An 18,349-nucleotide genomic window follows, 5' to 3' on the forward strand; every position below is an offset into this window, starting at 1 on the left:
TGTGGCACAAAAAAAAAAAAAAGAAAAAAAAAAAAAAAAAATCGATAATTTAATATTAATGTTAGGCCGTAAACTTAGTTTAAAAAAGACATTGAGATGCGTCACAGACTTATTTCTTGAACGCTCCCTGGTCCCATATTCCCATCCAAAGATGGAACGTTGAACTCTCCCATCTGGGAATGGACATTCCGCTTGGGTCTGTTTATTCCCCCTCTCCTTGTTACGGCGTCTCTTTTTTGGTATCTCTGGAGAGGGGTGGGCGGTTACCATCCATTGATGATGTGATTCATGTAGTCCTCGGTTGGCAGGCGTGCTGTACCCTCTCCTCCGGCTCCGTCCTCTCGGAACGGGCTGTGGAAAGACGCCTGTCCTCTCAGTAGTCTCTGCTCCCGGCGGTCCAGCATGTGCTTGTATTGGTAGCGCTGCTGAAACAGGTCTTTGGCATAGTCGTACAGCTTCATGTCCAGGTCGTTGAGCTCCTCGATGCGCTGTATTGTGTCGTTTTCCAAGTCCACGCCGGCCGCCCGCGTGCTGTTGTACTGCATGAAGGGCCGGATGAACTTGAGGTGGAAGGTGCGCTCAAACAAGTACTGCGTCTTCCGCTGGAACTCCGTCAGGCCGAAGAAAGCCATGTCTCGTAGGTTTTTCTTGGCCGATTCGAGCAGCAGCTGTGAGCGCCTCTTCTCAGGAACCGTGGAGAGGTTGTAGCATCCAACCAGGCTGAGGTCGGCCAGCATACGTACTTGGCGGTTATTGGCGAGGTTGTAGGGGCAATCCATGAACTGCTGCAAAGTGCACCCTGACCAGTCTGAGCCCTCGTAGCAGGGCGGCAACTCTTCAGGCGTTGGTGTCCGTCCGTCGCACATGTGCAGGGACGTCTTCCACGTCGCCCCCCGCTGGACGTGCCTCCATTCGCTAAGGTAGCGGGAAACAGGGTCTCTCAGTAGAGTGATGTAGTAGAATTTTCTGCAGGAAACAAGATAGGAGAACTATTTACGAAACAAGCCAATCATAGGCTATGATAATATTTACATTTAAGCATTTGGCAGACTCTTTTATCCAAAGTGACTTTCATAGCATGGGAATTGAACCCATGACCTTTGCTGTTGGAGCTACAGTAAACTGCTGTTGGAGCTACAGTAAACTGCTAATATCATCAACAAAACATTCACAGTGGGACAAAGGAAAATCATCACAATGCAACCTGTATTGAGGCAGTCTACATGTCTACAACTTTATCCTACACTTAATACTTTGTTTCAAAAGACAGGATGTAACAGGTGTAAACCATGACTCAATAAATGCCTTTGCTCAGAGTCTTCCCAGCATGCCCTGGGGCACCACTGTCTTAATCCTTTCCCACGACTTCACATCCTGTCTGTTTAGATATTCATTTGATTTATGGACCTTGAAACATCATTGTAGATGCACCAAAAAAAAAAAAAGGTGGACAGGAATACAAGGAACTAGGAACATTCCACAGTCACGTATACAGTGGATATTTGGATATTATTTTTTATAAAATACATTTAGTATAATATGTATTTAAAATGTATAATAGTTTATATTTATACGAAAAATAAATTGCACATTCTAATTAAAAAACAAACAAACAAAAAAAACAAGCACTTATTAGGTTTACCTAGCACATATCAGCTCATGTTGGATAAAAGCATCTGCTAAAATGCAATCAGATGAATCCGTTCCAATTAATGATTCAATATATTTTGTTAATGCATAGATGTAAAATGCATAAATTTAATAAATAGAAGTAGCAAAATACTTGGTCAATGGTAAGTTTCAACGAATCGATTAAAAACTCTGATTAAGTGATTATTTTGTCATCACTCAAAAATGTTCACAAAAGTGGGCTTTTTTACCACACACAATACAAAATCATGTATGCTCATGCACACTTCCCTATTTAACAAAAGAAGGAAAAAAATCCTTATACCGATACATCTGCAAAAATCTTTAACAACCATTATATGGAGCTGAACTAAGTGAAATAACAGGCATGGCTCAGAATCTTTTAGTGAAAGGCTGTATTGAAGTGAGAGCAGTCAGATAATGATGGTGATGAAACCACCTCAAGAAAAATGCGCAGTTCTTATGCTGCTTACATGCACACTAAAGGGACCTTTCCTGAAAATACACAAAAATAGTGTTCTGCCACTCTGAGAATGCTACAGAGACACAAGCCACAGGGAAAAGTGTGTTTTGTCGGAACCACTCTAAGGATTTGTGGAGTGGGAGGAAGACCAAGCATTGCCAACAAACTAGCAGGTGGTTTTCAACAGATTAATCTCAACCAAACGGACGACAGAGAGATTTAGCTCTCAGTTACAAATTCAACACCCTCCGTCACCACCCGCTCCAGCTGTGCTTCACCCTACATTACCTCTTCACACCCCTGTGACCAAACATGCCAAGGAGCCAGATTCCCTCCAAAGTGCCCGAGAGCTGGTTGCAAATTCGAAAACCGCATGAAATCACTTATTAGACAAAAACAGTGGGCGATGCTTAAATTCATTGCTAGTGACCCACATGGCACTTCCCAAGGTAACACTGGGTACTGAGATACACGGTGCAATCATCTTGCCTCTAGCCAAGAAGCGGCAATCCAGCCAACACTGTGCACTCAAATGCCCTTTCACTGTACATGCAGTGCCCTTACTGCCCACATGGTGGCAGTGTGCATGTATTAAATAGGCCCTTACAGAAAGCACAGGACAGTTATGAGCAGCATTTCAACACCTTAACAACAAGAAAACTCAGACATGTGAGATCAGAATTTGAGATTTTGAGCTCATTGCTAAAATGATTTTCTGACTTCTGACTTTTGTTGATCTTTTCTTTAATTCTCCATCTAAATTAATAGAATCATTTGAATTTTAATGCATTTTCTGTATCTTCAAATCGTTATATTCTCTCTTCCTTTCTCACTATTTGGTGACAAAGCTGCAGGCTTATAATCATTAGTGAGCCTGAGAGACATCCAAGATCCCTTTGCAGTGCCAAGTCTTCCCGTTTTAATAACTCTCATGTTTCCACAGTGATTAAACTCGGGGCCCCATCAACACATGGCAGATCCAAATCCCAGCCAATAACTGGCTGCCTGCTCTCTGCAAGGCCGGTCAATACTAATAACACACACCGAAATAACCACATTATTAATGAGAATGGACCCAGTACTGAGACTTGGGGCACCTCACAAAGTAACTGAGGGTCATACTACGAGCTTGGACTGCTGCAGTGTGGAGACTCATAAATTAAGCTATTGAACACAAGTCTCTTTTATAAAAGTCTTTCATAATTGAATTAAGACTCAGTTGAGGCCAGCTTGGGTAGAAGCATTTCAGTTTGTGTATGTGTGTGTTTGTGTGCAAGTCTGCTTTGGCAAAGTCAACGGGAAGCGTAGGAATCTGGCGCCTGTTGTTTGTAAGTATTTGTTTAATCCTCTTGTACTACAAAACTACAATGTCAGAAAGAGTATACATTTGTAAAAATATATATTTTCCGAAATCAACTAACAGGTGGTGTGCCAAAAAGACAGACTAATCCCAAGGCCCTGTAAAAATACAGAGCTGACCTTGACTGGATACATTCTTGCAATGAAACAATAAAATGTTTTTTTTGCAACTTCACACTGTCTTAGCTAGAGTCTGTTTGTTGAAAGAGTAACACAAAAATCCTGTACCAGGAATATAACTACAAATGTAATAGTCTAGGAACAGCGATTGAAAAACAATAATACTAATGTGAATATTGGGGGGATGCTACCCTGAATGTGGAGGTTCATTCCAAAGCACACTTAAAAACATTAAAACAATCCACAACTTCATTAAAAATCTCATTATTGAGGTTAAAACCCTGCTCTCTCCCACTGAGACATAGGAAAGGAAATGTGGCTCTTGAGAGAGACGCAATGAACGGCCCCGCTGGAGAGTCTGGAGTTCAAGGTCAGAGATGAAGACAGAGCATGCTGGAAGACTCCTCCTCAGGCTGACAGCTCACTATGGAGACGTCACAACTCTCTGTCTGACACGACTCCACATGCAAATCAGCCTCTCAAATATATGATGACTGCACAAAGACCAGTCACCCATTCTGACAGACCAAACACAAAACAGCTGTGGGGGCATTATTTCCTCTTTAAGATACACTCACAGAGAGGAAGTGGAAGAAAAATGGAGAAAACAACTACCAGTGGTTAGTTTGGATCAGTGTGTTAACCCCCATGTTGTTTGTCGATGCCAAGATGCTCTCATTCTCACACATGCACATAGAGAAAGCCATTTCAATCAAGATGTTGGCTACCTAAGACATTTCACTCCCAGTGCCACCCTCCAAATGGTGCGTTTAAACTAGGGAAGTGGAGCATTGCTGCATTATTGATGCAGGACTCTTTGCTGACTTGTTCCCTCACCTCACCAGAGCTTCCGACCTCCACCAGTTTGACGCACTAGTACCCCTGACAACCATCTAAAGGTGACATGACTAGAACAGGTCAGGTGAATAGGTTCCAGACTGGTTTAATTTCATCAGGGATGCTTGCTTGCTGCTTCTGAGTGTGGGTTGGGAAATTGAAGTCTCCTCATTTTTTTGTCAGCAAAAAGCACCAGACTGTGCAAAATGACTCTAGTCTGTCATCCTGGAGACGGTCCACTTGAAAATCCATTTCTTTGTAAGAGCTGAGTACAAAAAACTTGGACAAAGAAAAGCATTTTTGACAATTCAGTGTGGACATTTATGTACACACATAAAACTTTCTCTCACACACAAAGGAAAACATTACCTTTTCTGACCACACAAAGATGACACAATGACATATCGATGGCACTAGAATGGTTATGATTACAAGTACTTGATCCACAACATTAAAGTCATTTTGAACCTGCCCACTGTATGTGTAGTGACATAATTATAACTTGGATCAAAAGATGTAATTCTGCTGACATGCTATTCGAGGGTTGGTAGGCCTGGTTGTTTCTTTAACAAGTTGTTTTGCAGGACCATCTCAACTGTTAAGAAACAGCTAATAAACAAATAAATAAATAATTCTGTCATCAATTACTCACCCTCATGTTGTTCCAAAATCGTTAGACCTTTGTTCATCTTTGGAACACAAATTAAGATATTTGTGATGAAATCCGAGAGCTTGCTGACCCTGCATAAACAGTAACACAACCACCATGTTCAAGGCCAAGAAAGGTAGTAAGGATATCGTTAAAATGGTCCATGTAACATCAGTGGTGTCTATGGAGGGTCAAAGCTGTCGGATTACATCAAAAATATCTTAATTTGTGTCCTGAAGATGAACGAAGGTCTTTAGGATTTGGAACGACATTGAGGGTGAGCAATTAATGACTATTTTAATTTTTGGGTGAAACAAAAAACTTGTACTTAAAACATGAATAAAATGAAATTAAAATGGACACATAAATGAAAACATTTCTTTGGACTGTTTCACAATGTACACACACAAGATAAGCGAAAGCGAACCTCCACGGCTCAATACAAAACCCAAGTAAATTCTGCATTACAACACTGACCATTTATTTCACCAATGTACATAAATTATACCACAGTTAACTGAAGTGAGCCACTGAGAATCATTACAAACTCTGATTTGAAACTTCCTCATTAAATCTAATTTACACAAAGAGAGGTCCACAATTACCTCCTTATGGTAATGAATCTACACAAAATGAAACCCCAAAGCGTAGCTATAAACTTAACTCGTCTGGAGCGCCTTGTTGCAAAAAAACCAGAGTGAACCTGTTAATATGGCCTTTCATGTGTGGTGTTAAAAATGCCTTAGGTGAAGAAACAACAAGATCTAAACTTAGCAATCTGGCAGAGCCCCTTATAACAGAAAAGCTTAACTTTCATGCAATGGTGTCAGTGACTGTTTTTAATCTTGATTTAGAAGATTCTTGTCTTGGAAGTAGCTGGAAAGCTATTATAGTATTATGAGAGTTCTGTATGAATCACATTAGTTTAGTTTGTTCACCATGATAAAATGCCATTCAAAAGTTTGGAGTTGGTATGATTTTTTTCTCTGAAAGAAATGCTTACCAAGACTGTATTTATTTGGTCAAAAACAGTAATATTGTGAAATATTACAACTGAAAATAACTTTGAGTCATTCCTGTGATGCAAAGCAGAATTATGGCTTCAGTCACATGATCCTTCTGAAATCCTTCTAATATGCTGATTTGGTGCTTAAGAATAATTTGTTCTTATTAATCAATGTTAAATAAATGTGTGCTGCTTAATATTTTTGTGGAAACTTATACATTGTTGACAGTAAGCAGGCTAAAATGTGTGACCCTGGACCACAAAACCAGTCATAAGTAGCACAGGTATATTTGTAGCAATAGCCAACAATACAATGATTTTTATTTTATGCCAAACATCATTAGGATATTAAGTAAAGATCATATTCCATGAAGATATTTGGTAAATTTCCTACTATATCAAAACTTAATTTTTGATTAGTAATATGCATTGCTAAGGACTTAATTTGGACAACTTTAAAGGCGATTTTCTCAATATTTAGATTTTGTTGCACAGTCAGATTTCAGATATTCAAGTAGTTGTATCTCGGCCAAATATTGTCCTATCCTAACAAACAATACATCAATAGAAATCTTATTTTTTCACTTAAAAAATTAAAAACAAAAGGTTTTTACATTAAAATTATAATAAAATTCCATGAAAAGCCAAAGACATCTGATAAATGATCCTTTACAGTATTCTTTCAAACAAGACGACAAGCTATTTTTACTTTGATCTGTGAATATACACAAATGTGATGGAGTGCATTGGGACTAAGAAGTAAGAGGGTCTTCCCCATGTCTTTTTGAATGCGAGCGGAGGCAGCGTTCTGCCTAGAGTGCAGAGACAAGCAGTAGGTGGAAATTTCACCCGTGACAGCATCAAACCTGTTAAAGTACAAGTGAGGTGGAGGATTTCAACTAGATTTCTCTGACTATCAAAGGCGGCACAAGTGCTTTCACTAGGATGAATGTAAATTCCACCTTATTCCTGGCGCTCGCTGCCACGTGCTAGCTGTAACAGCTGAGGGAGCGTGACTAACAAGAGAGCGGCGATTCTTTCGTCTTGGGATGTGGGAGGAAGAGACACAGATAAAGACGGCAGTGTATGTGAGAGAGAGGGAGAGAGAGGAGGAAAGGAGGGAAAGGAGAGAAGTATAATGAAATAGATTTTTATAAGGAAAACGTGAGTAGTGCCTCAAGTAGATGAGGAACTGCAAGAATCTTGGAAATGTGGTAAATAAGTCAGCAAGGATGCGTCGACCCCCTGCAGGTCCTGGGATCTACCTGGGGGTCTCATAAACTAGCCATCTTAAACCCGCACAGGTGTTTCGCTTCAGAGTGGGTGATAAATAACATGTTGAGATGCTAGCAGGAGGAAAGACTCCTGGCAGGTTTAAGATCTGCCAAATGTGCAAGGGCAGAGCAAGCACTAAACCAACACACTGAAGGAACCATGCACGACCTCTTGGGTGTCATTAAAAAGCAGTGAGGATGTGAATTGTGACGGGTATCATGGGGAAATCAGTAGCCTGAAGATTACAACATCGGTGTTTTCACACACACCAAAACAAGCATCTTGTGTTACCACCTTATAATGCAACAATTCATTTGTTAAACAAGGTCTTAACAGATAATTACGTGTCAGAATGAAAGATTGAATCTGTGAAATATTAGTAGAAAGATAATCAATCCTAAATCTGACAAAGAATGACAGACAAACCTGAAATGAGCAGAGTTGCTGTGCAATTTAAAAAGGCGTGCATTAAGAAAAACACTGAAAATTGCAGATGAACTCCACAGGAAAGAGAGAGTTCTGGTTGGAGAGACAGCAGTGATACATGAGTTCAGATGGAGCAAAGGCTTTAATAAAGCTAGAGCTTACTGTTGCATGCATTTCTTTATGTTTATGTATGACTGAAGATCCAGGAGGGACTAAGGCAGGACCGGAGACTAGAGAGGGAATAATGCAGGATTTCATAAATCCTCCTCATAATGTGATGCCCTCTTGAGAGAGTCTAGGACGACCTGGCCTTTAACCTTTGATCTAGAATATTTACTTCTCGCTGATGTGCTGTGGGGGTGGAAAAGAAGTGCTTTATTATTTCAGGTCCAAGAAATTGAGTGATCAAACAAAAAAAACTGCAAAACAAAAACAAAAGCAAAGGAAATCAAAGCAAAACAAAACGAAAACAAAAACAAAACTAGCCAACCAGTCTTTATGTAAAATAAAAAAACATTACTATAAGATTAATTTTATATTTCCAACATATAACAACGTCAATGACTACTACTAACAATGATAAAGAATAATATTTTTGTGAAAACTATTTTATTAGGTTTCACTTTATTATTATTATTATTATTATTATTATTATTATTATTAATGTCATAAATATTCAATGTATCGCCCACGTGCAACCAAAATCTGATGAAACTACCATGTGCCCTGAAAAAACAGACCAAGAGACCAAATAGTAGCGCGTGAGAGAGAAGAAACAGACCACCATCCATGCAAGACTCTAAAAGCACAATAAAGGAGCTGTCCACCAGGAACTCCATGGTTCTGATCCAATTAGCAGCAGGAATGTGAGGAATGTTTATAGCAAAGAGACCCCCCCCCCCCCAACAGCCTGAGGAGGAGCTCCCTCAGTTTCACCTTCACTGACTTCTCACTGACACACACCGCAATTCTAACAACTCCACCATTCCTATAAAACTGCTTGAGATGAAATAGAAACGATCTCTTCCATCCTGGGTATATAATGCATACAGTCAGGACTAAAACTGAATTATTTTCAGCTATGCCTTTCCTGTCTGTTGTGTTTAACAAACTAATCATATATACATTTTTTTAGAACAAAGGTGTCTGTTCTAGAGCTGGATTCCTGAGTTAACAAGGTTAAAGTTTAAACAGTGAGTGTCTCTGGAAGAGGAGGACAGAATGTGTTTAACCCCAGGCTTTTAGACCACTTGTCTTATCAGACAGACAGAGAGAGAGCTTACAGAGAATGAGAACGAAACAGAGGGGGCTTGGAAGTGAAAGACAGAGACCTTTGTTCTGGTCCATCTCTCTGAGAGAGATCCCTCTCACTTTCAGTTTGAGCCTGCTTTGATTGCATGGTAAATAACACTACATTTGTGCTGCATGATAGCTGCAAGCAATAAAACAAATAATAATAAAATATCTTTAAAAAATGACCGCAAAAACATAATAGATAAATCATTAACTAAATAAGTAAATAACAAAAATAATGAAAATTAAATAATAAATTTGGTAGTAAAATTTGGATTAAATACAAAAGAATACATATGTAATTTTTTTTTTTAAATAAGAAAAACTAAATATAGACAAGACAAAAATCAATTAATGTGTTAAAACAATAACTGGAAATATACAAAGCATAAAATATGAAGCAGAAATATAAAAAGATAAAAATAATTAAACATTACCAATAAACATGGGTTAAAGACAAAAAATAAAACATAAGAATAATAAGGTCTTTGCGCCTGAGTAGCGAGCCAGACTACTACGTTCTGACGAAGTTTAAGCTCTCTAGGCCTTACGGTTTGTTCTGCACGATCAGTTTTAGGGAATAATAATAATAATAAAAATCTTAACAGTTACAATAGGGTTTCGGCACTGCGTGCTCGAACCCCTAAAAATGGCTTAAAAAGACAAGGTCTGGCTGTGTTGTGATGCTGACAGGTAAATCACCCCAGCTGAAGCGATCTTTCTGCAGTCTCGTTCTAATCTTCACCGCTGAACTGTTTTTGAGCTCCTGTCTGTGGCGTATCTAACCAGACCCTGCCTTCATCCTATTGCCCTTCTAATTAGGTTGCCATGGCGACACCCAGACAGGTGTACTCTCAGTCAAAGGCATCCAGCGTTTTTTCCCTCTGCTTGTTTTTTTAAAACTACTGAGGCGCGATGCAGATGCTGTTCCTCTCTCTGCTCCCCCCCATCCTCCCTCTCTCTGGCTTCTCTTTTTCAGGCCGTTTGGAAGGAGGCCAGGGGCTTTTCCTCCCTTTTTCCTGGCTAATGCACATCACTGCTGGTGTTGCACTTCCATCCATCCAAGCTAAACTGTCTATTTATTGTGCTTTACTTTATTTAATACTATTTGTTTATATTCAACCAAGCATTCATTTTACTGTCATGCTGAAAAATGAGACCAGAATGCATTGTGCTGCTAGTTTGGTTTGGTTAATGCTAATCACAATACATGCTGGTGATTTCAGCTGCCTAATAACCAGATAGATATCCAGAGAGGCTTGTTATGTGTTTTATATATTTAAACTACTAATAGTTAACAAATGAGAAATGCAAGAAATTAACATGAGTAAACATTTTTCTGCACAAATAAATAAAGAATGCCTTATTTAGCGTTCCTAGCTGCCACTGAACAAAGACAACAAACACAGAAGGCAGACGTGACGCACACTCACACAGTTTGAAGTTAATAATCGTTTTTGACCTCCTCAGGATGCCTGTCACACATGAGATACTCCTGGATAATTGCAGAGTCTATTTTCTCTCAGTGTAATGAAGATCGTGCTAATGGAGACATTTCTGAATTCTTTGAACACTTCTGTCATTTTAAAGCACCGAGAGCCTCTTTATCAGGGTGATGGCTGAGAGAAACCAACTGAAAGATAAAGAAAATAAATGAGGGCTCAAATGAAACACTGGCCTTGTTATAATGCATCGAGGGTCCTTGGTAAGAGGTCAGACAGAGACCTTCATATGACTGTAGGTTGATAAAAGCAGACGGGCCTTGGAGAGCCTTCAGGGCCAGTTGTCGATTGCTCACACTTGAACTAAAGCAAGACACTGATATTCTCTCTCTTTCTCATACACACACACACGCAATGCAAGCCAATACACAGTCAAAACCAAAGGAGCAGAACTCTTGAGAATATTAAAAGTTGGGAGTATATAATAACTAATAAAGAATATATTAATTCTCAATGCATAATGCTGTCAAAGGAAGAAAGGAGGACAGAAAGAACAAAAGAAGCAAAGAAAAAAAATGGAAAGATAAGGAAAAAAGAGAACTAAAAAGGACAAAAGAAAAGAAAGTAATGATTGAATAATATGAGTAAAAAAGAAAGAAAGTAAGGAAGCAGCAAAAGGAAAAGAAAGAAAAATTAGACCGAAAGAAAGGAAAGGAAAAAGAAAAGAATTAAATGGAAGAATAATAGGAGCTCAAAGAAAACGGTAAAAAAGAAAAGGAATAATAAAAAGGATGAAAGGAAGAAAACAAAACATGTAGAGGTAAGTAAAAATAAAAGAATGAATGGAATAATAATAGGATATAAAAAGGTAAAAAAGTAACAAATCAGGAAAGAAAGAAAGAAAGAAAGAAAGAAAGAAAGAAAGAAGAAAATGATGAAAAAGAGGAATAATAAAAGTAAAGGAAGAAAAATAAAAGAATGAATGGAATAATAGGATATAAAAGGTAAAAAAAGAAAGAAAGAAAGAAAGAAAGAAAGAAAGAAAGAAAGAAAGAAAGAAAGAGAAAGAAAGAAAGAAAGATGTAGATGGAGAAAGGTGGAAAGATGAGACAACAAGGGAATGTAATATTGTCCGATTTACAAATGAATCTTTCCATGATTCAGTTCTTTTCATTGAATCAGTCAAACTAGTTCAAAATTCAGTCTGGCCAATTCTTTCACTGATCTGTGATCTGAATCACAATCAAAGAATGCATTAATGAATTAAAAGAAAAGAATGGAAAGCGAATAAGACAAGTGGCCACTACATCTAAAATCCTGGTTTTCACACAGACAGAGTTCAGACTGTTGATCAGTAAATCAACTTGATTTTTGCGACTGGTAACTCAAGCAGAAAAAATGCCTATTAGTGCGGTTTAATCACTTCTGCATTAATGGTTTCCGCTGTGCTGACCGATGCACTGATGTCACAATGGCGCGGTCGATCCGGATCTAGACAGATACGGTCCACACTGATCAATATGGATCTGTCTGCAGGGAGCAGACCGAGTGTGAGAGAGTGATACACAGTGTTTAGAATGGCACCACCTTCATATCTGATTAATATTTGAACACTTTTCTATGCTACACCTGGCAACCAAACTTGTTTCCCTATCAGTATATTCTTCTCTACCACATAAAACTAAGGGGATTGAAACAAACAAGCCATATAGTCTCATTCACAAACTTTGTTAGTTGATGAGAGCGTTTTAATCAGCTTATTATTTGTCACAGTGACTGAGCTAATCCAGAAAACATATTTACTCTTGTGATGGTCACATTGCTCTCTGTAAATAAACGGGTTTGGTACATAGCCTAAATGTACATCAGAAGATACTTCTGCAAATGAATACTTCAGTGAGTCATATCCTAACAGTCTCTAGTTCTCCACCTCCAACTGTTCAAATGGGTTTTATACTCAAGTATGGCTATGTAATTTACAGAAAACTAATGCAGATTTTCTTCTGAAAAAGAAGTGACTTCCATATTAATGAAGATGTCTGAGAGGCTCTTGGTTCCGCTTCTCATCCGAGTTAATTATTTCAAACCTTTCAGAGAAATCTCGGTCTGTGTAATATGAGCATAATCTAACACCCGAGATACTAAATCCTGGAGTGAGTGAGTGAGTGTGTATTGGAATGGATAAGAATAAGAGTAGATATTGTGTAATCGGCATTCAGACGACACCTCTTCACCTCAGTCCAATTTGTGTTCCAGTGAATCTTGATTCAATCTTCTCAAAATCCCTCCATCAGCCAACCTTTTCTGCTAAAATGATGCTAGTTCTGCCGGGAGATATCTGAATCTTTAAGAATTGACCCACATTATCACATTTGATTTGACAGCCAAATGATGCAACTATGTTACTACATAAATGCTAAACAGAAATGCCAATTCAGTATCCTTACATAAAAATGTAACATCAAAAGCGATAAAATAAAAGTTTACAGCAATCAATTCACACATGCATATAGGGTTGGGTGATATACCGACTGACCGATAGAAATTTGTCAACTGGTAGAAATTTTGGTCCATCGTTTCTTATCGTGATTTCAAAAAAATAGTAATTTTAAGCCGTTGAAATGCAATCAGCAGCGAAAGAGAGCTTAATTCGCTGTGTGTGTGTGCTGTCTGAGAGATGTGCGCACGTGAAGAAGGTGCTCAGAGTGCTGGAGTAATGAATGGACTTTACAGGCCTTGAACAGTTAAATACACACTTGTATGTGTTAAAACGCCCGTCTTTGCAAGTATCCTCATAAAAACTGTAATTTAGGTCAAACAGCTGAGAAGGAAAACACATGTGTAACAGTATATTCTGTGTGTATATATACTGTGTGTGTGTGTATATATATATATATATATATATATATATATATATATATATATATATATATATATATATATATATATATATATATATACATACATATATACACACACACACAGACACTCTCACACACACACACGCATACATACATATACATGTGTTACTGTAAAATTAAATTATTTACATCGTGATTTTGGTCATATCACCCACCCCTACATACATACACATATATATATATATAAATAATCTCTCTCTGTATATTTTATACACGTAAATGTATATATACAGTATATGCAGTGTCACGCGCAACCTATACAGGAACAGGATACTTCCTGATTGAACTGAACATAGAATAGAGGCCAGAGAGGAAGTGGATTTAATGAACAATGTGATCAGGTTTCATCTGAGTCACTTTACAGTTTCAGTTCGGTCCCTCACTTCCACCTGTATGAGTATGAGTGCACCATTCAATCAATCCAGCTTTCAGCCAGACAGTTGTTCAGCACCAAGGACAGTGGTCAAACAGCGATTCTCCACTCTTAGCAGACTACAGCGAGACACGGCCACACCACTGAGCGAAGAGAAGACATATCGTCAAAGCACTCAAGAAACGTCACGGACATGCACCGATACACAGGCACACAGTATGGGAAGGCACCGTGCACGCCGTCCGTCTATGCCTCAGCGGGTCTGATAGCCGGTCGGGTTTTTCTGGCGAAGTGACAGGTGACATACGGCCTGCTCAGCGTTTTCTTCAAATCACAACACCTTGGAGAAGCAAGTGACATGTGAAGTGTGTTGGGTCCTCCTTGTGATCCATCAAAACAGCCAGTGGGCTTTAAAGTGAAGCTGAAATCACGACACACAGCTATTTGTCGGTTATAGTGCCAATACAACAAACATATCAAAAAGAAGGTCTCTTTACCACTTAAATTCAATAAACCAGTATCTTTTTAGAGCTGAAAATCATATTCACTCTCAGAAAATATGGTACAAAAGCTGTCATTGCTACAGTAAACTTTCAAAATCTACCTATTTTACCCTTAAATTGAACATATTAGTACTTTTTGAAAGAGTACAGTGACAGCTTTTTTAGCATTTTGTACCATTTTCTGTTTTAAATCAGTTATACTAGTGCGAAACAATATGGCGGTAGCATTTGAACATACATGGCACGGTTTAAAAAACTTGAACACAAAAGAAAAAATACAGTAATTTCTCACACAGACAGCTTCATGGTTATGTAATATATAAAATATCATACTGTGATAAGATTTAGGTCATTCCGCCCACCTTGTAATCAAATGTTTGGCAGAAAATACTAAATCTTATTCAAATCAAATTTACCGGTACACACAATAAAGTGTAAACAGGCTCTGCTGGTTTCATATAAAAGATTACAGATAAACAACAAAAGGCGAAACATAATGAAGCCAAAGACAGTAGATATATTGCACTGCTAATGACTCATTTCCATGTGCTAAAAGAGTAATGATACTATTAAAACTGAGTCATAATTTCAGCTAGAGCTCTTGGCAGCACACAATAAAAGGTAATCAAATTATATTCTCATTAGCTCTGTTGTAGCCAAAAGCATCTCAAATAGCATCTCTTTAGCTAATAATAAACAGAACTGTGTTAATGTTTATCACATTTTTTGACAATTTACCAAGTCATAATGTTAGTTTCTAGAATTAAAAAAGTGTGTTTGATAACAGAAAATGTGGAATGTTTTAACAACATGGTTTGAATTGTTAATATTATTTGATATTGAATTACAATGAACAATACTTCTAAAGCATTTCTATATAGGCTACTATTTGTAGTTTACATTAATTTCAACATTTACTAATACATAAAGTTGTATTTATGTGTTAACATTTCTGCATTGTGAACTAAAATGAATGAACAATGAACACATTTCAATGTATTCTTACCTAAACTAACATAAACAAGGATTTTAAAAAATGTTAAGTTTAAAGTTAAATTTATTATATAAAAAAGTAAAAAAATAAGATTTAGATTTTAAAATATTAAAACAAAAGTTGTTTTAAATGATAATTCAATATTTTTATGAACATGACAGATATCTTGCAAAAACATTGAATCTACTAAATGTGAATAGTTAGTTAATTTTTTTTAACACTTTACTTAAAGCCTTTATGTATAATGCATTATACAAGTAGTTTTAATGTATTAATTATGCTTTGCAATGCACCTTTTAATGCATTGTACAATCTCATGAAAAATTGCAACACTTATTCATTCATTGTTACACTACGCTCTTTAAATTCGGTTATAATTATTTACGACAAGATATGAATTACAACAACTTATCACACAGAAGTTACAAAGAAATGCTATTTTACAACATTTTTAAAGTTATGTTAATTTATAAATTATGAATAAAATAGTTAATTCATAATAAATTCAATCTAAAATGCTGATTTGGCGTTCAATAAATATTTATTATTATTATCAATGTTAAAAACTGCTTAATATTTTTGTGGAAACTGATGCACTATTATTCAAAGGTTTGGGAGCAGTAAGATTTTTGTTTTTTACTTTTACAAGGATGCATTAATTAATTACATTTTAAAATATATTAAAATACAAAGCAGTTCCTTTAAACTGTAATGTTTCACAATATGTTTAGATCAAATAATCCAGCCTTGGTGAGCATTAAAATACATTTTTCAAAAAAATAAAATAAAAATAAAATACATAAATTCCAAACTTTTACTGGTAGTGCATTACTACCATTAATGAAGAGTAATAACGCCTCTAAAAGTATTGTTTATGTTTAATGTTACCCTATCAAATAATGTTAATGAAATGAATTTACTGTGAAGCATTATTGAATTCTTTTCCATACTGGCCAGAAAAAGCTGTAGTAGACCACTCTTAATTTAAATAATCAAAAGTCTGGCTACTACAGACTAAAGAGAAAGGAGTTTGAGCGCTGACATTGACTCTCCTTCACAAACTATTGCACCATTGTGCATCATATCAAACACCACCACTCACTTTCTTTTATCTCAGTCTCTCTCCCTCACCCTTTCATAATGTAAGAAATATTACAGCTAGGCTTCTGATATTGAAGCATCATGCAGCAATGTGAAAACAAAACATGGTCTCAGTCAAATCCCGCTAAGCCTGTCGCACTTGCCTCAAAGACACAAACTTCCCATCCTTGAACAACCCTCCTCCTCTACTTCCTGCTCCATTGTGCTGGTGTTTCTAATCTCACGCTCGGTGAGGATTAAATAACTCAAAACGCTGTAATCTTGCCCACTTCAGAGCGGAGACAAAAACATCTCTCAGTCTGAAGTGCTTCTATCCGCCCCGATTCAACACGAAGAGGAGATTCCTCTAAACTTCAAAGTCTGTCACCGGATCAGCCCTGCCAGCGAGCGAGAAGAAACTGCCCTTCACCTGTCATTTGCGCTGCGGTAACACGCTCCACTAGTCTTATTTCCCAGCTGTTCATCCAATGTGGAAGAAGACTGATCAAAGCAACAGAGCGAAGGGAAAAGTGGTTTCATTTCAGCAGCGTTAGAGAGAATATTCAGCAAAGCCAGACTGACACCGTTCTTCAGCTAAACTCCGTTAACAAGAGCATAGAAGCTCTCGCTCACAAACTGATGGGAGCACTTCCTCATCCTTTCCTCCCTCGCTTTCATTTTTTCATCTTCTTCCCATCTTCGGTCTCTCTCTCCTTCTTTAGTATGATAATGAGTCTCATTATTCCATTTTACCTCCCTCTAAGGCTCTGACACAATTACCTCCCCTCGCTAATGTTAGATTCGACTGCTGGTGTGAGAGACAGAGCATGAGAGAAAGATATTAATACAAATTGCAGTTTCAATGAAACAGTTCCTCAGTTTACTATTAAAGCAGCATGATTTTAGCATTTCAAGTTTTTTTATTCATAGTGGATGCAGATACATGACAAGTAATGGGGAAAAGAGAGGGGAATGGGATCAGGTTATATCACGGGTCAGATGTGAATCCACATACCCCATGTGAGCACCACAGTGCAATGTTTGATTACCATATAAAAAAAAAAAAATTATATGTAGAATTATAAATACATAGCATTTTAAAAATATATAGATAAAATATTTTTTAAAAAGAAAAGTAGTCTGAATACATTTCTGTGAAGTTTATTATTTTGACCATTTTTAAAATAATACTTTACCTTTTTTACATTTAGACAGTCAAGTGTGTTTTGCCATTTAGCAGCTTCATTCATAGCAAAAATAATGGGATTGGGATCTATTGTGGGTTAGAATGGAACCTGCATACCTAATGTGAGCACCACAGAGCAATGCAAGATGATTATAATAATAATAATAATATAGAAGTTTTGCACAATTTTTTGCATGTAGTCTTTTTTACATTTAGACAGCTACGCAAATCTGTATGAAAGTTTGTATGGAAGGGACGATTCTCCCTATGGCATGTGTGTGAGAGATGGTCTGATTGACCACATGATTTCTATCGATCTGACAGTCGCCTGCGTTCATTTGTAGGACTATTTTCAGAAAATGATTCAACAGAAATACTCTAAAAGATGGCCTTGGCCTATAACAACCCAATTATTCTCAGACTGACTGTTTTTTGATTTATGGGTGCAAGAGGAAGGGAAAGGAAGAAAGGAGAGAGAAAAAAAAGAATCCCAACAGTGGACCAAGCAAAGCCCTGTGCACATCTGGAGAAGTCTCGTTTTCACACACTAACTGAAATTCTCTTAGAGGAAAACTAATAGTGACTGAATCTGAAAGGAAAAAGTGCTGTAGTGTTGTAACACCTGAAATCTAACCAATCTGACCTGCGATAAGTCCCAATATAACTCCCCTACTTCAAAAAATAAATAACTCATCAAGGCTGCATTTATTGGAGCAAAAATACAGAAAAAAACACTCTTTAAATAAATTAATAAAATAAAATTATAAACTTA

The 18,349-nt window shown here is 37.3% G+C and overlaps 1 protein-coding gene across 1 annotated transcript in view; it reads right to left on the reverse strand.

Annotated features, from left to right (window-relative positions):
- Nucleotides 1-204: 204 nt before the first annotated feature.
- The window catches only part of LOC306865116 (heparan-sulfate 6-O-sulfotransferase 1-B), a 44,438-nt gene continuing 26,293 nt past the window's right edge, over nt 205-18,349 (reverse strand). The window contains exon 2 of the mRNA XM_079409493.1: nt 205-966. Coding sequence (XP_079265619.1) covers nt 264-966 — 703 coding nt within the window. The 3' untranslated portion in view covers nt 205-263. The remainder of the gene's footprint in view (nt 967-18,349) is intronic.

Source organism: Barbus barbus, assembly GCF_936440315.1.
Source record: "Barbus barbus genome assembly, chromosome: 46".
Classification (NCBI taxonomy): domain Eukaryota; kingdom Metazoa; phylum Chordata; class Actinopteri; order Cypriniformes; family Cyprinidae; genus Barbus; species Barbus barbus.